The 27,099-nt window shown below is 37.1% G+C and overlaps 1 protein-coding gene across 3 annotated transcripts; it reads right to left on the bottom strand.

Annotated features, from left to right (window-relative positions):
- On the bottom strand, positions 1 to 27,099 carry LOC127882168 (uncharacterized). Of its 3 annotated transcripts, none has more exons than XM_052430648.1 (11): positions 26,983 to 27,099; positions 25,413 to 25,703; positions 24,908 to 25,096; positions 24,617 to 24,657; positions 22,725 to 22,749; positions 20,401 to 20,565; positions 17,220 to 17,342; positions 11,917 to 12,104; positions 5,222 to 8,497; positions 4,371 to 4,515; positions 1 to 3,997 (listed from the first exon to the last, which is right to left on the bottom strand). In XM_052430648.1, the coding sequence occupies exons 2-11, from the start codon at positions 25,690 to 25,692 to the stop codon at positions 2,778 to 2,780; spliced, it is 5,652 nt and encodes a 1,883-aa protein (XP_052286608.1). In that variant the 5' UTR covers positions 25,693 to 25,703; positions 26,983 to 27,099; the 3' UTR covers positions 1 to 2,777. The 3 variants fall into 3 exon arrangements, with proteins under 3 accessions (XP_052286608.1, XP_052286609.1, XP_052286610.1); XM_052430649.1 differs by having other exon boundaries at positions 25,413 to 25,700; positions 26,983 to 27,063; XM_052430650.1 differs by having other exon boundaries at positions 3,855 to 4,014.

Here is a 27,099-nt window from a genome sequence, read left to right as displayed (position 1 = left end):
AAACATATATATTTATTTTCAATTATGCATGTACATGGCTTAACAACATTTTGTACAAAGACGTTTACCAACTCTTCCCAAATCCCTCGAGGCCATACACATATATTTTACTTATAGCAAGTTTCAATTAATCAATAATTAGTCACTTCACAAAACATTAAATAACTAATATGAGCATCACTCTGGCAATACACGACTTAATGCTGCAAATGCTAATCTGGGACGACACTTTCAGCTGTAATTATATGAGCCGCGTTCTGAGAAAACTGGGCTTAATGCAAGTGCTAAAGTGTCATCCCAGATTAGCCTGTGCAGTCCACACAGGCTAAATCAGGGACGACATTTTCCGCTTTTATGGTATTTTTAGTTTCAAGGAAGTCCCTTGTTACCAAAAATCAAGTTTCGGCGGAAATTGGGATGACACTGTAAGCACATGCATTAAGCCCAGTTTTCTCAGAACAAGGCTCATATTTGTCCTTTAAAAGAAGTCTCTTTTAAACAAACTTTAGTCTAGGCAGAAAGTGTCGTCCGTGATTAGCCTGTGCGTTCAACAAACTTATAGCACAAGCATACCAGACAGCTGCTCACTACTGTTGTCCTTTATTCCTCACATGATGTAGATCTACGACATGGACATGGCTTCACAAATGATAGCAACTGACAATACAAAAAACTTCGAATTTTTAATCAGCAAGCATATGCACAACTAGCATTTAAGGTGGAGAATAATTAAACAATAATCTTAACCCTTTCCCACTCAGAAGCAAAGTCAAAATCACTATGTGCAGTAACTCCCAGTCTGTTCATGTTTTATGCTGTTTGCTGCTCATCAGTATCTAAGAGTTGGAAATAGCACCTTTAAAAGTTTAATCTAGGAAGGAAGGTATTTAATTAAGTTTAACTTAGGGACTACAAATGTGTCATTATCAATTCTAAGAGGTAAAGGGTTTAATGTTATAGAGTAATTGTAAAGAATAGTTCATCATTTATAAACTTGAAATAAAAACTTACATGCAAAGTCAGTCTGTTCACAAGACTATGCAAATAATGACACAAGAACTTCAAAGAACCTGAAAAAATGCCTGTAACGGAATAATCATAAGTGTAAATACCGGTAACTATTATTTGTGATCAAGTAACTTATTAGAATTAATGTTGAGCTCCATTTAAAAAAACATACATGTATGGTTTATGCAAAGAAGAATTACAGTAGAATGCAATTAGCATAGGACTGTCTCATTTCCTTGATGCCTCCGAAGACTGCAATTAGCATAGGCCTGTCTCATTTCCTTGATGCCTCCGAAGACTCCTATGAACAGGATTTGATACTCAAAATTAAATGGCACACATTTGATTACTATATTTTTTAATATGTACCATTGTTTTAATTTATGATGATGACATAACAGAAATACAATGGTTGTGATAGTAACAAAAAACAAAGGGCTAAGATGGCTCTAGGTAGAGTTTATGAGATCATGAAGACATTTTTGAGTGGTTACACAGGCTGGTTAACCCTTTTAGCGCTGGAACCGAATTTTAAAGGCCTTTGGGATCAAGATCAGACGCCACAAAACTGTTTGCTATTCTGATAGTGGTCATTGAAAAAAAGTGAAGAAAATTATGATTTTAGAAATTCAGCAGACACCAATTTAGCAGACGGCAAATATCCCAGCATGCAAAGTGTTAAATGCTGATATATAGGAGCCTTGCTCTGGGACAGCCGCGCTTCTTGAAAGTGGGAAAGTAGCAACCCGTATAAGCCCCTGCAGTCCGGATAGGCTACTTAGGTACAACACTTGGCACCTTAACTGGATTTTGTTTAGAACAGACTTTGTTGAAAAAATAAATTCCATAGAAGAGGAATTTGTCGTTCCTACTAAGAAAGCATGTGTAAACTGCACAGGCTAATAATGACAACATTTTACACAAATGCATTAAGCCCAGAACGCAACTCAAATGAAAACAATGGACCCCGAAACACCCGAAGCCAAATATGGAAAACTGCACTGACCCTCACATTATCTTTAGTTCTGACCCATAAGTAAGCAAATGAATGTAAAAAGTAACGAAACAGGAATAGAATGCAAATATTTGAATAAGTTAATAACACAAACCTAAACCTTATTTATTGCAGCACTATCCATCACTTTTCCATGAGGTAAATTTCGTACAACAATCAGATTATTTATGTGTAGTCTAATATCACTTTAACAAATGCTCCATACATTTTTATGCGTGCTTTTATGTATCATTTTAAAAGGCTGCAATATTTTAACAATTATATATTTAGCATAGCTTCACATTTTACACTTTAAAATAACAAAGCAAATGTATTATTATAAAAAGAAAATCTTAAAATGACTTAGTGGTACATATTATCAACTGAATATAAGTAATATTTGAATGCTACAGGCGCTCTTCTTTAAATAAGTAAACATTTAAATGAGAATATTTTATTCTTACTACCCATATATGACCTATGAGATTCATATACAAGACAGGCATGGCATAAGTATATAGAATTTATAGAACATCCTATAACATAAATGGTTACATGCACAATAATAGGAATTAAAACAATACCTATGGGTACACTGTACAACACAAAAATCCTATATCAGCCCTTTCACAAAATATAGAACCATAACAATATTCATATCTAGTCCTCAATTTCAAAAGCATCCTAATAGAAATGGAATCAAAGTAATAAAAATATGCTGCAAATATGTCGGACACTCATAAAACATTGCATAACAATCAACGATTACTAAAGTTCAAGAATTTTCAATATCTGGCCTGTTTCCATCTTGTTTTGACTTCCCACAATCTTCATCACTAACAATCAATGTCTGGGATAGCTGTTTTGCCTGTAGGATACACTTCTCCCTGTGCTTATTCAAACTGTTCTTTGCCATAAAGCTTTTGCTGCAGAGTTCACATGTAAAATCAGCCTTTGATAAGGATGCTTTCATTGTTCGTCCTTTCATCACGTCCCCATGTCGAAACACCCTGTGTTGTCTCAGCTGGAACACCGTACGAAAAGTCGAATGGCAATCCCTGCAAGATAAAGACCTGCTCAGAAATGGCTTCCTCCTTGATTTCAGTATTCCAAGCTTCAGAGACGACTTTGTGAGCATATTCACTGTCCTGATTTCTTGCATGCTACCATCGGTGGAAACTATCGAGTCGGTCTCAGTGTTGGACTCATTCACTAGCTGCTGCTGTCTCACCCTTTCATGTTCACTAGACAATTTATGTCGTTCAAAGTCCGCTTCATTCGCAAATGCTAGACAGCATGGATGACAGAACCTGATCTGACTGCTCTCCGCGGCATGCTTAGACATTATGTGTTCAACAATAGAGGTCTTCACATCAGTCCAGTGCTGGAAAATGCAGTCGCAGTGAGCACAGCTGTAGGTGACCCTCTGAATGTGAGACTTCTTCACATGAGACAGGACAATGTTCATTGTCTTCAAGTGCAGGGTGCAGCCTTGACATTTGATAAGCATCTGGCTCACCATGGAGAAATCCTTGGAGTCCCTGCAGTGCTCCTGGTGGTCTTTGAACAGGTCGATATTCAGGAAGACGTCCTTGCACTTGTCACACTGGACGCAGCTCTTTATGACCACAGTGCAGTGGCTGGTCGAATGCTCGTAGATGTGGAACTTCTTCATGCGCAGGAAGCAGATCTTACATTCGTAGTTGTGGGACACCACATAATGCAGCTCCAGCTCCAGTTCACTATCAAAGGACTGACTACATTTTGCGTACTTGCACTTGTGCCACTTAACTCCGTGAAAAGACTCCATGTGAGTCAACATGTTCGTTGGCTGGTCACATGAGAATAGACATTTTGGGCACCTCAGACTCGGTCCCGTCCATGTCTTCTTCCCAGTATTGGTGGAGGATGTCGTTGCAGATGGATGTGTAGATTCAGAATCACCTGTCTTGGTATCCATGGCAACTGTTTCTATGGCAGAAGTGTCAGAGGCACCTTGCAAAACATTTTTCCTAAAGTTAATAAATACATTAACATTTTAAATACAGTCATTTCAAACTAGAATAAGTTTTAATGCAAATTTGACCGCATGTTTTTGCTAGTAACGCAGCTCTTTGCAATTTGTGTACCCACTTGCACACAATATCAATTATTCTTCTAAGGAATAAGTCTATAAAGTTTCATCACTTTCATCACCATCTGTTATAATTTTGAATAAGAGAAAAAAAACACTTTAATTTATAGCAAAATTTCATTCACACACAAATGTTAAAAAATGTCCAGTACTAAATAAAAACTATATAAACCAATTTATATCACATAACATCAACAACATTAAAACATTATTCAATTAATTATTTGCACTTACAGGTAGGGGAGGTCTGCAGTGCACCAGTGGACACTGTGGTGACAGTGTCAGAGGAGGTCGTGGTTGCCTGGCTACAGGAGTCAGAGGTCAACTCCTCCAGAGAGGCCAGGTTCCCTTTGCAGATGTAAGAGAACAACACCACACCCTGCAATACAATATAGTAATTCATTTGAGTCGCGTTCTGATAAAACTGGGCATAATGCATGTGTGTAAAGTGTCGTCCCAGATTAGCCTGTGCAGTCTGCACAGGCTAATCAGGGGCAACACTTTTAGCCTAAATTGGATTTTTGCTAAAAAGAGACTTCATTTTAAGGAAAAATGTCATAAAAGCGGAAAGTGTCATCCCTGATTAGCCTGTGTACAGGCTATCTGGGACGACACTTTACGCACATGCATTATGCCCAGTTTTCTCAGAACGCGACTCATTTGATCCATGCTCTGAGAATTAGGGCTTAATGCTGGACAAGGGCCCGGTGTTTTTAAATTCCTTCAATGCTGTACCAAAAAAAGTTATGGAGAGGATCTATGGCTAAAAAAATCTTTGATTTCAAATGTGGCCTTTACTTTGGTTCCAAGGATCTGCAGATCTTGATACATTGTCTTACCAAACCCTCACAATAACTGGTAGCTTGTAAGTAAAACCCTGACGAAAACTGGTAAAATAGAACATATTGAATTTATTTTGCCAGTTCAATTAAAACACTTTTATCCAATGTAACTTGAACATTAACTCAAATACTGGTAAAGAAATCACAGCTTTGTGTAAGCAAACAATAGTTTTTTATTTTAATTCCTAATTCCTTATATTTTACACATCATGAGGGACATATGTATCAAACAAGCAGACATACCTTTCCAAATTCACCTGAAGATTTGTGCATGTTCTCATTGGACAGTTTTAGAGGAGTCTCCACATTTCCCTGTGCCGCTGGGCTCAGCTGTGTGGAGGAAGCAGCAACACCGCTTTCTATTACAGATGGTGCAGACGACAAAGTTGCTGTACCGCTTAACAATGAGACTGAGGCTGGTAATGAGGCTGTTGTCTCGGGAGTCGTTTGGTTACTTGGTCTTGAGACCGAAACCTGGCCTGGCTGACCCATTCGTGCGAGAACCATGTTCAGAAGATTGTTCTGAGTTTGTGGGTTAACTCTGGTTGTTGGCAGTGAAGTATCAGTAGGGACAGTGTAGGTGGCTCCCTTTGTCGTGACTGGGATGTTTACAGTTTTCTGTTTCAAATCGACTGTCGCAAGACCCTGCAGAGCTGCTAAAGATATTGTAAATTTTGGAGAAAGGTCGGAAATTGTAGTCCTCACTGGTTGCAAAGATGCCAGGTTGAGTGTTGGTATTGTTGTTATAGATGGTACAGCCTTCAGAGTGGACACAACTGTCACTTGAGGTGCGTACTGTGCTAAGGTTTTTACCATACTAACTGGTACCACTGTAGGCAATACTTGTGGGACTGATTTTTGAGTGGATATCATTTGCTTTACAGTTGGTGCGATGACTGACGGATCCAAATTTGGTTTTGCTGATGTCAGGGTACTTGCAATGAGTTGTTGGGGAAGTGACACAATAGGCAAGGTAACCATGGTACTCAGCTTGGATGCAGGAATTGTAGTGGTCTGAAGCCCAGCAACCTGTGAAACCGCGATTGTATTTTGATGCAGTGCGTTCAGTTGCGAGGTCAACTGCACTGGCAGAGGAGAACCTTGTTTCAAGAAGATCACTTGAGGGGATACAGCTGTTTTTATGTCACTTGTGTTAATGAACCGCAGTTGGTGTAATGGTGTCACCTTGCCGCCAATGCTAATTGCTGATGCTGCACCGCCTGCATTGGGAAGAAATGTTGGGGTCAAAACCTGGAGAGTTGGTTGCTGGGCAGATTTTGGTGCAGAAGCAGTTGTCCCCGTAGGTATAGATGTACTATTGGGAAAAAAAATGTTTTTCTCTTTCTGGTTCAAAAATGATGTCACTCCCTGAACCAGAAGTTTGGATGCAAAGTTCTGTGTTATTGCAACTGGTGTAGCTTTCACTGAATCAGAATTTGCTGCTTTCTTTACAGCTGTAGACTTTGTCAAAACTTCAACTTTTTCAACATCAACATTTTCATGATCAGAATCATCCTTGAACTTCTTTTCCAGACTGGCACCCTCTTTAAGAGTGCCATCTCCCTTTTCATTGAGCAAATAATGTTTCTTTGGTTTGCCATTCTTGAAATGAGTCTGAATTGGAAACTTGGGGCCAGTGTTTAGCGCAGCAGCAAGAACACTGTTTGACTGTTTTATTTTAGAATCATGCCTTTTAGCTTTCGGCGACTCAGGTTTGTCGAGAAACCTTTTGGGAGGGCGACCTCTTTTTGCTTTCCCACTAGCTGGCTTTTCTAAATGTTTTGATACATGTTCTTTTAAATCTAAAAACTGCTCAAATTCTTCATGGCAAAGTTTGCATATAAACAGCTTGGACTTTTTTTCAGAATCTGCATGCACATCTGAGACCTCTCCAGCTTTCAAGCCTTTCAAGGCCTTTTCAAAGCATTTGGCATTTGTCAATTCAAATATCGAGTGCAATTTCATATGCTCCTTAAGGCTTTGTGTTGAATCTAACTCTTCCATGCAAATCACACATCTGTTATCCTCCTCATCAGAATGATTTGAATCACCATGTGGATCTTGACTTGATGGTGGTGATATCTCTAAGGAAATATCTGGTGCATTTTCTGATGTGTCTGCTGATGTTGAGGCTGCTGTTTCAGTCTTACTTGCGTCTGTGTCAGTCTCCAGGTCCTTTTCAGACTGTGATTCACTCTCTGATCTTACATCTTTAATGAAGAACTCATCAACATCTTTTACAATTTCAGAAAATGCAGGCAGATGACCATCCTTTTCTTTCACAGAGATGTTGCTACCTTTTGCATTGCTACCAACTTTAGTTATGGTCTGTTTGTCACCATCTACCGAATCCTGATCAAAAGCTTTATCAGAAGTCTTCCCTTTTTTCTTGTCACCTTGACCTGTTCCATCGTCAATATCTGAATAAAGGACATATATTTCCTCCCCATCTGAACTTACAATTTTGGCCACTTTATCTGACTTACTAGCTGACGAGACAATCACCTTAGCATCTTCTTTAGCCTCAGCGGGCTTTTGATCTTCTCTGCTCTCAGAAGATGCAGCAGTCTTGTCTTTCTTACTTGTCAAAAGGGAGGTACTTGGGTGCACTACCATTGCAACTTTTTTATTGCTAGTTCTAATTGGTGTCACTGTGTAATGTTCGTCTTTATGACTTTCAAGCAGTTTAGCAGAAGAAAAGGTCTTCTCACAAATGCTGCATGTAAAGGTCTTTGCTGCTTTCCCTGCATCCTGTGAACTCTCTGACGTGGAAACATGTGTCCCAAGGTGTTTGACATATTCATCTTTAGTATGATACACTGTCTGACACATACCACATTTGTACTCATTTTTGTGCTCTGTAACATGGGCGTACAATTTCGCTGCATCTTCAAAGACGTTAGAACATATTCCGCAAGTGACGGGCTTTCTATCTGCATCAGTATTTGATTTGCTGCTTGTAGCTGACTTTTCAGACTTCACACTTCCATCTTTGTCAGCAGCATCATCCTCTACATCCGTTACAGTCTCAGGATCACTTTCCATCTCTTCCTCTTCGTCCTCATTGGCTCCACTTTTCAGTGATATCAAAATCTCTGCATGGACCAGGTCTTCCACAGAATGCTGCTTGGAGGAATCGCTACTCTTCTTCACCCCTCCCTTCTTTGATTTCTCCTTTTCCTCTTTCTTTTTTGTGACGAGTGATAGCTGTCTCTTGGTCTGGGGTCTCCCAGCAAGCCCATAATCATCGAATTTCTTGATATAGTCCATGTCAAGAGCACCTGACCTCCGCTTCTTGGTTATCAACTTTGGTTGCGAGGCCTTCAACTGCATTTTATGTTTGCCTGCAACCGCCTCCGTGGTTAGATCTAGAGCTTCTTCCTGCTTAACTGCAGGGGTCTGAGTCATGGACAGGTCCAGTGCCTGATCTTCAATGTACACGTCCTGGCTTGTCATGATGTTGGTGGAACTCATGTCAACCACTTGGCCATCCTCTATCACCTCCCCAGAATCCTTGGACTGTAACATATTGGAACAAATCACAATTGTAAAGAAATTGGATTGCTTGAAGTAATTAATTAAGTTTGAAACAGACAAACCAGAAAAGTCCTACTCCTTGGGCTGTAAACAATTGAAAAAACTACAAAAGCATAGAAACAGGATTATAGAAAGGACATTTTATTTTAAAGAGAATTAATAATTTATAAATAGACAGCTTTGAAAACATTAACAAGAGGGCCAAGATGGCCCTAGTTCGCTCACCTGAGAGGAGTCGGCTCATTCAATCTTTACCAAATATCAAACTTGACCTAGATATTGTCCAGACAAACATCCTGGTCAAGTTTCATCATTATTTTATCTGCAAGTCATGATCAATGTACCTATGAAGTTTCATGATCCTAGGCGTAAGCATTCTTGAGTTATCATCCGGAAACCATTTTTCTAAGTTAAGTCACCGTGACCTTGACAGCCATTGTGTGAATACGTTTTTTGGCACTGTGACCTTGACCTTTGACCTAGTGACCTGATAATCAATAGGGGTCATCTGCGAGTCATGATCAATATACCTATGAACCTAGGCATAAGCGTTCTTGAGTTATCATCCAGAAACCATTTTACTATTTCAGGTCACCGTGACCTTGACCTTTGACCTAGTGACCTGAAAATCAATAGGGGTCATCTGTGAGTCATGATCATTGTACCTATGAAGTTTCATGATCCTAGGCATAAGCGTTCTTGAGTTATCATCCAGAAACCATTTTACTATTTCAGGTCACCGTGACCTTTGACCTAGTGACCTGAAAATCAATAGGGGTCATCTTCAAGTCATGATCAATGTTCCTATGAAGTTTCATGATCCTAGGCATAAGCTTTCTTGAGTTATCATCTGGAAACCATTTTACTATTTCGGGTCACCGTGACCTTGACCTTTGACCTAGTGACCTGAAAATCAATAGGGGTCATCTACGAGTCATGATCAATGTACCTATGAAGTTTCATGATCCTTGTCATAAGCATTCTTGAGTTATCATCCGGAAACCATTTTACTATTTCGGGTCATCGTGACCTTGACCTTTGACCTAGTGACCCGAAAATAAATAGGGGTCATCTACGAGTTATTATCTATGTACCTATGACGTTTCATGATCCTAGGCCTAAGTGTTCTTGAGTTATCATCCGGAAACCATTTTACTATTTCAGGTCATCGTGACCTTGACTTTTGACCTCGTGACCTGAAAATCAATAGGGGTTATCTGTGAGTCATGATCAATGTATCTATTAAGTTTCATGATCCTAGGCATAAGCGTTCTTGAGTTATCATCCGGAAACCATTTTACTGCTTTGGGTCACCGTGACCTTGACCTTTGACCTAGTGACCTGAGGTCATCTGCGAATCATGATCAATGTATCTATGAAGTTTCATGATCCTAGGCATAAGAGTTCTTGAGTTATCATCCGGAAGCCATTTTACTGTTTCGGGTCATCGTGACCTTGGCCTTTGACCTAGTGACCTGAAAATCAATAGGGGTCATCTGCGAATCATGATCAATGTATCTATGAAGTTTCATGATCCTAGGCATAAGAGTTCTTGAGTTATCATCCGAGACCATTTTACTATTTCGGGTCATCGAGACCTTGACCTTTGACCTAGTGACCTGAAAATCAAAAGGGGTCATCTGCGAGTCATGATCAATGTACCTATGAAGTTTCATGATCCTTGGCATAAGCGCTCTTGAGTTATCATCCGGAAATCATCTGGTGGATATGAGCAAAACAATACACCCTCTCTTCTTTGAAAGGGGGGGGGGGCATAATGAGAAAACTGCCCCCTTCCCAGCAGCCATGTTATTCAACTGACCGGAACCATTTTTTAACTCAACTCTCGTATCAAGGAAACAAATGTTCTGAGCAAATTTCATGAAAATTGGGCCAAAAATATGACTTCTACTGTGTTCACATGTTTTCACTATATACATATAGAGAAAAATGCCCCGCCCACTGACGGCCATGTTTTTTCAACGATCCCGACTATTTTCAAACTCGTCCAAGATATCAATAAAACCAATGTTTTGACCAACTTTCATGATGATTCAAGTGTTTACAAGGTTTCTCTATAGCCAAATAGGGAAAACTGCCACTATATACATATAGAGAAAAATGCCCCGCCCTCTGCTGGCCATGTTTTTTCACCGATCTCGACCATTTTTGGACTCGTCCGAGACATTAATTGAACCAATGTTTTGACCAACTTTCATGATGATTGGGTAAAAATTGTGACTTCTAGAGTGTTAACAAGGTTTCCTATAGCCAAATAAGGAAAACTGCCCCGCCCACTGGCGGCCATGTTTTTCAACGGATCGGAACCACTTTTGAACTCAACCAAGATATCATTAAGACAAACATTTTGACAAAGTTACATGAAGATTGGGCACAAAATGTGACTTCTACAGTGTTTACAAGGTTTTTCTTTTTTTGACCTAGTGACCTAGTTTTTGACCCGGCACAACCCAGTTTCGAACTGGGCCGAGATTTCATTGAGACAAAGCTTCTGACCAAGTTTCATGAAGATGGGATAAGAAATGTGGCCTCTAGAGTGTTTACGAGCAAATGTTTACGGACGGACATACGACGAACAAAGACCCGTCACGAAAGCTCACCTGAGCAATCAGGTGAGCTAAAAAGTAATAACCTGTCTTTAGGAAGGCAGTCCACACAGGCTTATCTGGGACAACACTTTCTACCTTTAAGGAATTTCTGTTTGAAAGAAGTCTCTTTTAAGCAAACGAAAATCCAGTCTGAGCGAAGAGTTGTCCCTGACTAGCCAATGGGAAGTGCACAGGCTATTCTCAGAAACACTTAACACACTTTCCTTAAGCCCGTGTACAATTGTGCTGGGCTCATATTAATAAAGCTTGTTATGGAAAACTGAAGCTGATTCTGTAAAACTTAAAATATTGCTCAAGTCCCTGGCTACCAATATTTTGTGTTTTAGTCTTTATACATTTACATGTGTTAAGTAAGTCCATAGTTCTAAAATTATTAATACTTTAAAAAGTATTTTAAAAGCAAAATACATTTCATTTTACACAAAAAATGTTATCTGCAACCTGAACTACAACTTAAATTTAGTTTCAGGTTCACTGTAAATACTAACCCTGGTCCTGTATTCGCCAATTGATTCTTAGACTTAAGACTAAAATTAAAGAATATTTTTGTATCTGTAATGAGCTAAACTTACTTGAAAGTCAAGTCATGGCAAACAACACCCATAATCATAACATTCTTTGTTAAGAACATTATGTTAATAATATAAGCACTATTTTAAGCTTCTATATATGCTAGCTCTGATGTTTTTTTATTGAGTCAAAGACTAGTCTTCATTCTTAAGTCTAAGAAACGTTTGGTGACTACCAGCCCAGGGTCGGCAAAACGCCCACCTTGTATTTCTCCCTGGTGAAGTTAAGCACCTTCTTCTCGAGGTCCTCAATCTCCCGCTGCAGACTGGAGCCCTCGCGCTGGTACTCCTCATGAGCCAGCAGCCTCTCCTGGTGGGCCGTCAGGAAGTGCTGGAACAGCTCCACCTTGGATGGGAACACCTTCTCACACCAGTTGCACACAAACACATCTACAATACAGAGAAAAACTTTTCATCTTCCATGGGAACACAATCCTTCACCAGTTGCACACATGAATGTCTACAAAGGAACACAGGTCTTGATGGGAACATATTCTCAGACCAGTGGCACACAAACAGGTCAACAAAGGAACACAGTTCTAGATGGGAGCACAGGTCTAGATGGGAACACAGTTCTAGATGGGAGCACAGGTCTAGATGGGAACACCTTCTCACACCAGCTGCACACAAACACGTCAACAAAAGAACACAGTTCTAGATGGGAACACCTTCTCACACCAGCTGCACACAAACACATCTACAAAGGAACACAGGTCTTGATGGGAACACCTTCTCAGACCAGTTGCACACAAACACATCTACAAAGGAACACAGGTCTTGATGGGAACACCTTCTCAAACCAGTTGCACACAAACACATCTACAAAGGAACACAGGTCTTGATGGGAACACCTTCTCAGACCAGTTGCACACAAAAATGTCCACAAAGGAACACAGTTCTATATGGGAACACCTTCTCAGACCAGTGGCACACAAACACGTCAACAAAGGAAAACGGTTCTAGATGGTAACACTTTCTTGCACCAGCTGCACACAAACACGTCAACAAAGGAACACAGTTCTAGATGGGAACACCTTCTCACACCAGCTGCACACAAACACATCTACAAAGAAACACAGTTCTAGATGGGAACACCTTCTCAGACCAGTGTCACACAAACACATCTACAAAGGAAAACAGTCAAGATGGGAACACTTTCTTGCACCAGCTGCACACAAACACATCTACAAAGGAAAACAGTTCAAGATGGGAACATCTTCTCACACCAGTTGCACACAAACAAGACAGAGAAAAACTGAAAAATTGTAAGAATATTTGATCTTCACTCTGGAAAATTGGAGCTTAATGCATTTGCTGAAAGTGTCATCCCTGATTAGCTTTTGCAGGCTGCACAGGATTATCTGGGACAACACTTTATGCTATGTATTAAACCCTGTTTTCCCAGATCAAGGCTCATTTGTGTTTGTTTGGACCAAACTTTTCCACAACAGTTGAACACAAACCACATGTCTGTCAGCACACACAAAAAATTGTCACCTAGAACAAGAAAATATTGGTAAACATATATAAAAGGAATTATTCCAAGGAGCTAAATATCTCACACCACACAACCATGCCTGCAAGCATGCTGAAACATCTCACACCACACAACCAAGCCTGCAAGCATGCTGAAACAGTAGCCAACACGGGAAATTCTTGTTTAACATAATATGTGGGGGTAATTTGTTTATTTTGAGCGGAAACAACTTTCCCACAACAGTTGCACAAAAACATATCTACAAATAAAAACCATTCTAGTATAAGCTATACCTTGTATTCCATGTAAAAGAACCATTAAGATATTATGTTTTGCTTTTTAATTGTTCAAGTGGCTACTTTGCTAGTGAGATAATATTTATAGCTTTATTGATATACTTTTGGTTATGTACATAAAAAAAGTTATAAAAAGAAGCTTAAAATAAAGATTTGAAATACTAAAGGTTGTTACATGTCATTCTCAACTTGACAAGTATCACACATAGACATGTCTTTTACAAGGGCTAATTGTACAATGTATTTTTCAATCATTAAACCTCAGATATCATATTAAAACATAAATATTCTTGCCAAGTATGAACATTTGGTGAAAACTTGCGGATTGTCCAGGCTAAAATGGCTAAAACTAACTTAAGACAATTCAACAATTCCTGGCTTTATTTGGCTGCTGATTCAATTTTACTGAATATGGAAGGTATCTATTATTACATGCATATCAAATAACAAAGGAATTAGATAATGAAAACAAAGACTGCTGTTTTTAATCTATAAACAAGACTTAAGCACAAACATATTTGAAAATATCACTTAAATTATAACTTCATCAAAACATCATGTATACCGGAAACTTCTATAATTATACATGTACTTAAATTATAAAACATTTCACAATTAAAATGATTGGTTATCTACCAAATACGTATTCAATAATTAGTCATTGTAAATTTCCTTGTCCTGGGGTGGTCTTTCATCCCTCTAAAGGCATTCGGTACATTAGATGAGTAACAGGTGATTGATTGATTAATACTTACAATAAACAAAAACGAAATGTTAAAATAAATTTCAGATTAAATATCTGGCACAATGCAAATTAAATCAAATTAAATAACTTGAATTTAAATAAATTATTTAAGAATGAAATTCACTTCATTTTTATTGAAATGTATGTAAATCCAAAACAATAGTTTTAGTCCATAAACCAATCAACAAATTATTAATATTAGTCCAATCTGGAATTAATAGCCTGTCAAGGGAAGTGGTCAAAGTGACAGTTATAGTCAGGTGATCACGTTTTAGATGGTTGGGCAGCTAATAGCATCATTCTCATTAAAAGAAACAAACACCAAAAGATTAAAAAACCTTATTTGTAAACTAACATCACACAAATATTATTTTCAGTCCAATGACTACAAGCTTAGCAAAATTTTTATTAAATAATATAAATGTTTTATAACATACAATTATGACATGACTTACATTTTAAGTTCATTGTATATCTGTATATTATTAAATCAATTAATTGATTAATCCCATTTAATGTAAAATTGATCAATTAGCATGAAAGCTCAGTTAAAGAATAATCCAGAAATGTTGTTTAAGCGATAATTAATTATGTACCTTAATGTTAAAAAAAATCATTTAATTAGCAATAATTATTAAAAGCGTGTTACATACCCAACTATAATTAATTTGGAAGATTTTCCCGTAATGATCCCAGTAGAACAAACATCAACAATGTATTATTTATTTTCTCAAAATGGGTCGAATATTGTATCAGAGGTATTTTAACCCAATCATATTCTTTAACCATTTACCCCTTATAAACACACTTTGACGTGTTTGTCCCTTACAAAATCTGATTAACTATAAAATCTTCTTTACCAGAATCAAGTTTTAAAGGCTTCATTTTTAACCTCAAGATACTGATGAGCAGCAAGCAGCATAAAACCTGAACAGACTGCAAGTTACTCACAAGCTGTTCTGGTTTTATGCTGGTTGCAAAAGCCATTTTCACTTTGCTTCTGATGGGGAAAGGGTTAACTGAACAATAGACGCTATGATTTACACAAGAAGTGAGAGACAACAACACAGATTGATTTGAGTTTTATCTTTTCAGAAACAGAAATGACTGCCTTGTAACCACTTAAGTGAAAAAGTCGGCCCTATTCCAAAATGTATATATTTTCTCTACATTTAATTCATATCCCATCGAGCATACACCTTAGTATATATATATTGTTGAAAACACCTTTATTCTCAATTTTGATGCATTTATTAGCAAGACAACAAAAACATTATTTTCCCTATGTTAGTCCAAACGCTGTGATTTTTCCCAATCCAAAGGGACACAACCCCATTACCAAAATGGGGAAAAAACACTGGGTGTTATAAAGACTAATGTTTGTCTCAGGCAATCTAGACCAACCACTAAGGCCAGGTGACCTATGTACACAGGTGACAGCTCAATAAGATTGGATTGTATGAAGGTTAGGTAACTTATTCACAACATTTTTTCTCTAGAGGGTGTTTCTGTGTTTATGATGCAAATGCTTAAAGTATCATGCAATAACATAATTGGTATTCGTTTCAGGTGCTGCATAAGACCAACAGAAGGTCGATGTCAAGGTCAAAATCTGTTCAGGTGATGCAAGTGTGTTCATAGTATTCAAAGACATCTGCCATCCAAGCATAGAAGTTTTGTAGGTAGCATTATTGATTTAAGACCAAATGCACCATTTTGGTTTACCAAGAATTTGGACCATTAAAATAAGTCTTAGTCCAAAAGTAGGTCAATATCAGAGTCAGCATGAGGTAAGGTAATGTGGATATGGTGAGAGTATTGATTGATAACATCAATGCAAATATAAAACCTCTGTAGACAGCGGTTTTTATATGACGACGAAACACAACATTTTGGTAAACCAAAAATTTGGACCTTTTTAATTAGTCAAAAAGTTATCAATGTTAAGGTCAAAATATGGTTGGGTGATGTGGGTACTTTGAAAGTATTCAAAGAAATCATAAATGCAAGCATCACATTTTTTGTAGGAAGAACTGTTGATCTTAAATGGATGCATCATTTTGGGTAAATCACATACATATGAACCTTCTGAAATAGTTTAGGTCCAGGAGAAGGTCAACATCAAGGTTATAATGAGGTCAGTTGTGGCTTTGTTGATTGTGTTCAAAGACATCCACCATTTAAATATCACAGCTTTGTAGGAAGAATTATTGATGTTGGATGAAATGTGACATTTTGGGTTCACCTCTTAGGGATAGATGGAAGGGCCAATTAATATGCCTCTGGGCATCTGTAGATGCTGGGATCATAACAAATGACAATAGGTCACCTTTTTTCTACATCTACAGATACAAAATTTGTTTGTGTGGCTTTATTGTTGTCACCTTTTTTCTACATGTACAGATAAAAAATGTGTTTGTTTGGCTCTATTGTTCTTTTCAAAAGTACTTCAGTCCTATATTAGCAGTCAGTACACCTACTCCCACTTCTCCTGGCTAAGCTCATTCACCAGTACTGAGTGAACAAACTAAGACCAATAACTGACAATTACCCTTCGTGAATCAGAGCTAGGGGGAGTATGGCAGTGATAATTATTTGAGTCGTGTTCTGAGAAAACTGGGCATAACGCATGTGCGTAAAGTGTCGTCACATAGCCTGTGCAATCCGCACATGCTAATCGGGGACGTCACTTTCCGCTTTTATGACATTTTTCGGTTAAATCTCTTCTTAGCAAAACTCCAAATAAGGCGGAAAGTGTCGTCCCTGATTAGCCTGTGCACACTGCACAGGCTAATCTGGGATGACACTTTACGCACATGCATTATTCCCAGTTTTCTCAGAACACGACTCATTTCATAACAAATCACAAGAAATGTTATGTGGCTGGCGAGGAATGAAATCCGTGATTCTCGGATTTGTACTCCAACGTTGAACAGAGGTAGCTGAGCCAGTTAAGAAATATCCAAAGCAGTTGGTCAGTAACTCACACATGGGTTCGATGGGAGATTCTGTGCCAGTGCTACGGATGTCCAGCTTCATCTTTGACAGGTCTCCCATCTTGCTGAGCTGCTCTATGGAGATCTTCTCCAGCGCAGCTGCATCTATACCAGCTGTGAACATGGACAGTGACAGATAGTAATACAACTGTGAGAAGCAAAGTAAAAGGTGGAAGTGGAAGTCACTTTTATATTTTGGTTTGTTTCAGACATAAAACATGCCTATTTTTGTCAATTATTTGGTTATCAAAGTGAATATCAACAAATAGAAAATGTGAATTACATATTTTCTATTATTTAGAGCAATTTTTTTGTTATGTTGTTTGATGGCTATTGTTTATAATAATATGAACAAGAACATAATTTTCTTCTTAAAAATTCAATGTCATGGTTGTGGTTGTCACACCTGACCCAAAACCACAAAGTTAAAAAAAGATAACCATATCAAAGTGTGTGGTAATATTTTGTTAAGGTTGACTGTCTGAAGTTTTATATTAGAAATTAAAGGTAAAATTAACATAAAATGTATAAAATTATTCCATGAAAAAACCGGGCCATTGGAATATTTGACCATTATTTAGTAATCAATTTGAAAAAAAAAAAGAAAAGGGTATGAATTAACCAATTTTATTATTTCAAGCCAATTGTCATGTTGTCAAATGGCTTTAAAAAAATAATAATTTGATCAAGAAGTGAACTTTATTCTCTTCTAAACGTGGACATACAAACAACTCCACAATGTACAAACCCAATTCATACAGCAAACATTAAATACAACAAATACAGTTAAAGAGAGATAACTCTAATGTTAGGCTGGTGTATTAATTTTAACCATATGATATAAAAGAGTGTATTTGTTAATATTTACTGTGTTTGGTTTTATATTAGAAATAAAAGGTAAACTTACTAAAAATGTACTGGTATTTAATGTTAACTATTGTTTTCTTTAATATAGATAACAAAAATTACAAGAAAAACAAGGCCTGAATCGCTCTACTGCTATAAACACTGTGCCAGTTTTGAAAGAATACGATGGAAACTGTGTACTTAATCGCGCAAACAAGGAGAATTTTCTCAAATTCAAGGGGAGATTATTGTGTACTTATTTCTCCAATACTGCTCATATTCAATAGGGTTCAAATCCTCATTGATATAAAGATACTGTGCAAATTTGGAAATAATTGGATGAAAACTGTGGAATTTATTGCGTAAACAAGCGGGATTTCAAAATGTTCTCATATTCAAGGGGAAGTCATTCTGGACTTATTGCTTCGATATTGCTCTTTTTAAATAAGGGTTTGAGTCCTCATTGATACAAAGACACTGTGCAAGTTTGCCAAGAATTGGATGAATTTTTTTTTCTCAAATTCAAGGGGAGATAATTCTGGACTTATAACTCCAATATTGCTCATTTTCCATATGGTTTGACTCATCATTCAGATAAAGACAATGCGCAAGTTGGGAAATGATTGGATGAAAACTGTGGACTTAGTTGCGTAAACAAGCCTTATTTCACAATTTTCTCAAATTCAAGGGGAGATAATTCTGGAATTTTTATTCTGATGTAACCCATTTTCATTAGGATTCGAGTCCTCATTAATATAAAGACACTGAACAAGTTTGAAAAGAATCGGATGAAAACTGTGGACTTTATCGCGTAAACAAGAAAAAGTCTAACAAACGCACAGACGACAGAAACCACGCCATGACATAAGCTCTTCAGGCCTTCCGCCAGTAGAGCTTAAAGTCATAGAGGCATCAATAGTAATGTTTCAATAGCCATTTATTGGACTCATCAAATATTGTTACTCTGATTTTCAAACAGACCAAAACTTCCAAACGAGCATCAACACACCTTGATCTGTTTACTTGTCAAGATGGACAAGCAGTTTGAATAGATTGTTGTGAGATGGTTGCAAAAGTGCAAACACCTGATCAATAAATCAGGGGTGGCGAAATCTCAAAAAACTATACTTGTCCACGGACAACCATTTAGGAAATTTAACTTGCCCGTTGCTGAACTACACTTGTCCGTTAATGTTTATATAAATTATAAACGCATTTATTGATTAATGTTAAATAATGTGGAATATATCAAAATGAGTATGATTTGCTTGTTTTGTTTATAATTGTTTTTCAATGGTACATTCATTATAGCAGTATATTATAAACAATATAAAGACTTTCTTAAACTTTAAATCTTGCGAAGCTAGTGTTATTAAAACATGTGCTGAACATAAGTACATTGTAATCTTAACAAATTAAACTAGTCCAATATGTGGACCTCATCAGACTGAGGCTCCGCTACTGGTAGCAATTTTATTATATAAACTGGTAACCATTGAAAATCGGTTAACCAAGTTTCTTGAAAAGTTCTGGTGCGTTTACTTAGATCATATTTTTTATCATAATCTTTCTTAGTTTTTTAGATTAAAAAAAAGATAAAAAAAAAAAAGTTTCATCTTTACCATTAAAGTCGTCTTAAATAACAATGTATAGACCGTGTTTTGATTATCTTATAATGATACTTTTTATTTCCGTCTGATTGTAAAAATAAAGAAACCAGTCTGTACACTGTCTACAGTCGGGCCGAATGTTGAAAATGCGGCATGATCCCGGTCTCATATAGAATAAGGGAGATCACTGCGCAGGAAAGTGCACGTATTTTAGCTTGATTGCTCCGCAAATAGCATTGACAATGTAATCGCGTGTCAACATCCGGTTTTGTAAAACTTAATTACGGCTTTAATACAATGTATTTTTGTATACCTGGACGCGACTTTTAAAAAACTTGTTGTCCACGGACAACTTAATTGAAAAAAGTCAGTTGCCCAGACAAGCAAATGTACGACTCGGGCAACTCGGACATTTGATTTCGCCACCCCTGTAAATACAACAACAAGCAATATAAGCCTGGCTCTGTGAATAGGGGTTTAAATGCATGTGCATACATTGTCATCCCAGATAAGCCTGTGCAGTCTGACACTGTCAGTTTTAATTGTATTTGTGTTTAAAAGAAGACTATTCTTCACAAAAATCTAGTTTAGGGTGGACAGTGGCGTCCCAGATTAGCCTATGTGGACCGCAATGGCCAATATGGGACGACACTTTACGTTCGTGCATTTAACCTCCTTTTCACAGATCTAGGTTCATACAGAAGCATATCACCCACCCTCAAGGGATGCCTGTGCCGCGGTGAGGATCTCTTGCAGATTGTCCATGTCGACTTCCTGTGTGTCGTCACGGGAGTCCGTCTCCACCACCATCTCCACAGTGGACAGGGGCGTGTACAGGCTGGACAGGTTGGGCAGGCTGGGTACTGCTTCGGCAGTCTCCTCTACCAGACATATAGGAAACATGACATCAGTACAAGACATATAGGAAACATGACATCAGTACAAGACATATAAAAAACATGACATCAGTACAAGACATATAGGAAACATGACATCAGTACAAGACATATAGGAAACATGACATCAGTACAAGACATATAGGAATCATGACATCAGTGCAAGACATATAGGAAACATGACATAAGTGCAAGACATATAGAAAACATGACATCAGTGCAAGACATATAGGAAACATGACATCAGTACAAGACATATAGGAAACACTCAATCAGCATACAGCTAATAAAGGGATGAATGAGGAACTCTACCAGACATATAGGAAACCCTAAATCAGCATACTGCTTATCGAGAGTTGAGTAAGTTAAAAAAAACTATTTGTGAAATAAGTTTGACATTGAAAAGGAGCATATCAGCCAAAGGCAGAAATCATCCCCCCCCCCACAACCCTTATCACTGAAACTCTCAAACTTGAAATGTCCACACAATTATTATAATCTTAGCTCTTCCCATACTTAGACTCTATTGCTGTACAGTCTTAGACTCTTATTGCTGTACAGTATACTTAGACTCTTATTGCTGTACAGTCTTAGACTCTTATTGCTGTACAGTCTTAGACTCTTATTGCTGTACAGTCTTAGACTCTTATTGCTGTACAGTCTTAGACTCTTATTGCTGTACAGTATACTTAGACTCTTATTGCTGTACAGTATACTTGGACTCTTATTGCTGTACAGTATACTTAGACTCTTATTGCTGTACAGTATACTTGGACTCTTATTGCTGTACAGTATACTTAGACTCTTATTGCTGTACAGTCTTAGACTCTTATTGCTGTACAGTCTTAGACTCTTATTGCTGTACAGTATACTTAGACTCTTATTGCTGTACAGTATACTTAGACTCTTATTGCTGTACAGTCTTAGACTCTTATTGCTGTACAGTATACTTAGACTCTTATTGCTGTACAGTATACTTGGACTCTTATTGCTGTACAGTCTTAGACTCTTATTGCTGTACAGTCTTAGACTCTTATTGCTGTACAGTATACTTAGACACTTATTGCTGTACAGTCTTAGACTCTATTGCTGTACAGTATACTTAGACTCTTATTGCTGTACAGTATACTTAGACTCCTTTTGCTGTACAGTCTTAGACTCTTATTGCTGTACAGTCTTAGACTCTTATTGCTGTACAGTATACTTAGACTCTTTTTGCTGTACAGTCTTAGACTCTTATTGCTGTACAGTATACTTAGACTCTTATTGCTGTACAGTATACTTAGACTCTAATTGCTGTACAGTATACTTAGACTCTTATTGCTGTACAGTATACTTGGACTCTTATTGCTGTACAGTATACTTAGACTCTTATTGCTGTACAGCATACTTGGACTCTTATTGCTGTACAGTCTTAGACTCTTATTGCTGTACAGTCTTAGACTCTTATTGCTGTACAGTATACTTAGACACTTATTGCTGTACAGTCTTAGACTCTATTGCTGTACAGTATACTTAGACTCTTATTGCTGTACAGTATACTTAGACTCTTATTGCTGTACAGTATACTTAGACTCTTATTGCTGTACAGTATACTTGGACTCTTATTGCTGTACAGTATACTTAGACTCTTATTGCTGTACAGTATACTTAGACTCTTATTGTTGTACAGTCTTAGACTCTTATTGCTGTACAGTCTTAGACTCTTATTGCTGTACAGTCTTAGACTCTTATTGCTGTACAGTATACTTAGACTCTTATTGCTGTACAGTATACTTAGACTCTTATTGCTGTACAGTATACTTAGACTCTTATTGCTGTACAGTATACTTGGACTCTTATTGCTGTACAGTATACTTAGACTCTTATTGCTGTACAGTATACTTAGACTCTTATTGCTGTACAGTCTTAGACTCTTATTGCTGTACAGTCTTAGACTCTTATTGCTGTACAGTATACTTAGACTCTTATTGCTGTACAGTATACTTAGAATCTTATTGCTGTACAGTCTTAGACTCTTATTGCTGTACAGTCTTAGACTCTTATTGCTGTACAGTATACTTTTAAATCAAAATTGATATATTAGCGTTTGTTCTTCAAATAAAACAAGTGGTAAAAAAGATCTGAAAATGATGCAAACTTACCGTGATCACTATCTGACCGGTACTTCTGAAATGCAAAACATAACAAAATATTACTTTTGAATAGCAACTCTGAAATTCTGTCATGTTTAATAACAAAAAACATTTGAGCAAAAATTAAACAAGGGCTGTTTGTAAAACATGCATGCCCCCATATGGGCTCTCCGTTGTAGTGACAGCCATTGTGTGAGTACGTTTTTGTCACTGTGACCTTGACCTTTGACCTAGTGACCTTAAAATCAATAGGGGTCATCTGCCAGTCATGATCAATGTACCTATGAAGTTTCAGGATCCTAGTCATAAGCTTTCTTGAGTTATCATCCAAAACCATTTTACTATTTCGGGTCACCGTGACCTTGACCTTTGACCTAGTGACCTGAAAATCTATAGGGGTCATCTGCGAGTCATGATCAATCTACCTATCAAGTTTCATGATCCTAGGAATAAGCGTTCTTTAGTTATCATCCGGAAACCATTTTACTATTTCGGGTCACCGTGAACTTGACCTTTGACCTAGTGACCTCAAAATCAATAGGGGTCATCTGCGAGTCATGATCAATGTACCTATGAAGTTTCATGATCCTAGGCCTAAGCATTCTTGAGTTATCATCCGGAAACCATTTTACTATTTCGGGTCACCATGACCTTGACCTTCGACCTAGTGACCTCAAAATCAATAGCGGTCATCTGCAAGTCATGATCAATTTACCTATGAAGTTTCATGATCGTAGCCATTAGCGTTCTTGAGTTATCATCGGGAAACCATTTTACTATTTCAGGTCACCATGACCTTGACCTTTGATATAGTGACCTGAAAATCAATAGGGGTCAACTGCGAGTCATGATCAATCTACCTATCAAGTTTCATGATCCTAGGCATAAGCGTTCTTGAGTTATCATCCGGAAACCATTTTACTATTTCGGGTCACTGTGACCTTGACCTTTGACCTAGTGACCTGAAAATCAATAGGGGTCATCTGCGAGTCATGATCAATCTACCTATAAAGTTTCATGATCCTAGGCCTAAGCGTTCTTGAGTTATCATCCGGAAACCATTTTACTATTTCGGGTCACTGTGACCTTGACCTTTGACCTAGTGACCTGAAAATCAATAGGGGTCATCTGCGAGTCATGATCAATCTACCTATCAAGTTTCATGATCCTAGGCCTAAGCGTTCTTGAGTTATCATCCGGAAACCATTTTACTATTTCGGGTCACCGTGACCTTGACCTTTGACCTAGTGACCTCAAAATCATCTGCAAGTCATGATCAATGTACCTATGAAGTTTCATGATCCTAGGCCCAAGCGCTCTTGAGTTATCATCCGGAAACCACCTGGTGGACGGACCGACCGACAGACAGACAGACAGACCGACATGTGCAAAGCAATATACCCCCTCTTCTTTGAAGGGGGGCATAAATATGCCCACAGAATAGATTTGCTTGTAACCATGAACTTAATTCTTTGTGGAATAGTGAGTAATAAAAGTTGCATAGAATGTTTCAATTATGTGAGGGCAAAAGAAATGATAGAACTTGAGTCATTATGATAAGGTAAAAACTAACCTTCCAGTCCTTCAATGATAACAAATATCTGTAACTAATTGTTGAATGATAGAACAACAACTTTTCATAAATTGTACACTGTTGTACATTTGAATAATGACTGCAAAGAAACTTCTAAAGGTATTACAGAATCTCTGCATAACCTAAAGGGATGCCACAGTAACAGTTAAAACCGTGGACTTCAATCTATAAATTATATGGCATGAAGATCATTCAATGTTATGATGCATTTTCTACAAACAAAAAAACACCCTTTTCATTCCATAATTATATTCATTTAATTAAGCAATAAAGAAGTAATATAATGACAAATATGTCAATAACTTACTCTGCTCTGTACATACTCATAGCCGCCATATGATGTAGGATCTAAGAAAAAAAGTAAAGATACTAAATAAGTACCAGTTTTTGCAGTGATGACATTTGTCATTTAAGTCTTTCCGGACTACCAGAGTGCACAACACAGATTTGGAAGAGCACACTTCATAGATAAGAATTAACAGCATATTGCAACAAGCACCAATCATTTGAAGTCAAAGCTATTAAGAAAACTTACAATTTTTGTTAGACAGGGATCAATCATGTAGAAATGGAATATTAAAAAAAAAATTTGCTTCACCTCTTTTCATTTTGGCCTTGTGTTCTTTATTAGCTCTGCTCTCTTTCTCGTCTAAAAACTTGTACACTTTGAAAGCATTACTGCCTTTCTTAATGCCATATTCTTTTAACTCGATCACATCCGGAAGGCTGTTCAGTGCACATCGAAAATTGGCTTTCCACCGTTTATGATCACTCTCTTCATGCCGACCTATGTAAAAGGAAAGTTTTACTTAATATTTATTGAAAGACAAACTTGTTTTAATAATTAAGTTATAAATGAAGACCATAATAATCAAGAAAGAAACAGTTTACTGTGTTAAATTAAAATGAACAAGATTACGCGAAATAGTGGCTTTTAATAAATAACTGTTTCAAGCATATTAACAGTTTTGTTATCCCATCTGAATTCTGTTTAAAAATTGTATACTTAACATGTAAAAATTAAATAAATTAAGAAAAACAAACTTAATAAAACTTATCAAATATAAGTGTACATTAAATATACTGTCAAAAACAAGGCAGACCTGTATGAATTGCCCATCTCTCAAAAAGGTTGGTATCATTCTGCATGTTGAAACACTGATTGGCAGCATGTTTCCACGATATTCTGAAGACATGGTCATTTCTGTTCTGCCAGGTTAAGCCTGGTACATCATTCTTCTCCAAGTGATCAATGAGCCATGGTCTCATCCTCTGGCGCTCCACAGGTCGGATGTACCGACTCTTGTCACCTTTGCCTCCTGATGGGACTGCACGACTGCCAGGGTTCTTGGGACCCAAAATTCTTCCATCTGACACCGACATGGTTTCCTCTGCTATACACAAGTAGCAAAATTTTTATTCACATTTAAGCTGACAGCAATCATGCTATTTTTTATTCAAATATTTACATGTAATTTCAATTTTAAGTAAAAAAACTTTTTTTACAGGGACCTTTTCACGTTTTGGTAAATTGACAAAATTAAAAAAAAAATTGTTTCAGTTTCTCAAATTTTTGTTGTAGCTTATGCTATTTGTGAGGAAACAGTAATACTGAACATTTACCATGCAGAACAATATCCATTATATGCATCTTTTGACGATTTAAAAACCTGAAAATTGTAAAGCGTTGCAACGCGAAACGATTGAATAATTTGGAGAGTTCTGTTGTTGTCATTATATTTTGTGATACTACAAGGATTGCTTATATAGAGTATAAAATACATATATGTATGAGCACGGATGGCCAAGTGGTCTAAGAGATAGGCTTTTACTCCAGGGGTCAGTGGTTTGAGCCCAGTTGTGGGTTACTTTTTTTTTTTTTTTTTTTTTTTTTTACTTGAGCTTTTTAGATCCAATGTTTACATTTATCAATATAAAGCATTTAATGACAAACTTCAATAAATGCCAAAATAAAGGCCACTTAATGTGCAAGAAAAAAAGAACAACTTAACTGTTTAATATTTAAAAGTAACTTATGTTTTCGTCAAAAGAAACTCGTGTTTTTAATATGTACTTTCTACAAACAATCGAACTCAATGAGCAGGAAAGTGAAACTTTCAGTTTCAATCACACCTACTTTCACTTTCATTTTTCTCTCGATTACCGCTGTATCAAATGAAATGTACACTCACAGTGTATGACAACTTACAAGATCGATAAAATATATCAAGACAAGTAATGCTAACCAAACATAAACAAAAAGTAAAGCAATTATAATTTTAACTTATTTGACATTTATTTGCCTCGTTTCTGTGTAAATAGGTCACGTGATGCGTAGACGCAAAGAAGCCTCCATGATGGCGAAGGCCATTTTGTTTTCTGACATTATAAAGTTTCGAATACATTATACGTTGATATTGTCTAGGAGGCTTTCAATACAACTATACACGTATCATTATTTATTATCTTTTACGATATCAGCAACAATTTACAAGCATGCATCGCTTTTGTTTATGTCCTTGAATTCCGATCTGTTGAAAATCGAATGTGAAAGTTGTCCTATTTCGGTTTCAAAATGCATGTTTTTAGAGCGTAAAAACGTTATTATCAACACTATAAATACCATATCCATTATGTACATATTCGTTAAATGTGATAAGATAATTGATTTACCTTAATTAACATACACTTTACTACAAATATTTATATAAACCCCATCTGGGAAAATACGCCATCGCAAACGAAACAAACTTGAAATGGAAGTGAATATGTAAATTACGTGGTTTCGAA

The sequence above is a fragment of the Dreissena polymorpha genome, chromosome 5 (genome assembly GCF_020536995.1).
Source record: "Dreissena polymorpha isolate Duluth1 chromosome 5, UMN_Dpol_1.0, whole genome shotgun sequence".
Taxonomy (NCBI): domain Eukaryota; kingdom Metazoa; phylum Mollusca; class Bivalvia; order Myida; family Dreissenidae; genus Dreissena; species Dreissena polymorpha.
This window is presented reverse-complemented; position numbering and strand designations above follow the sequence as displayed.

Excerpts from the sequence above, each read along its gene's own strand:
- LOC127882168 (XM_052430648.1), bottom strand. The coding sequence starts at position 25,692 with ATGTCGGTGTCAGATGGAAGAATTTTGGGTCCCAAGAACCCTGGCAGT. Across the intron at positions 25,097-25,412 it reads GAGATGGGCAATTCATACAG|GTCGGCATGAAGAGAGTGAT; the intron begins GTCTGCCTTGTT and ends CCTTTTACATAG. Across the intron at positions 24,658-24,907 it reads CAAGGCCAAAATGAAAAGAG|ATCCTACATCATATGGCGGC; the intron begins GTGAAGCAAATT and ends TTTTTTTCTTAG.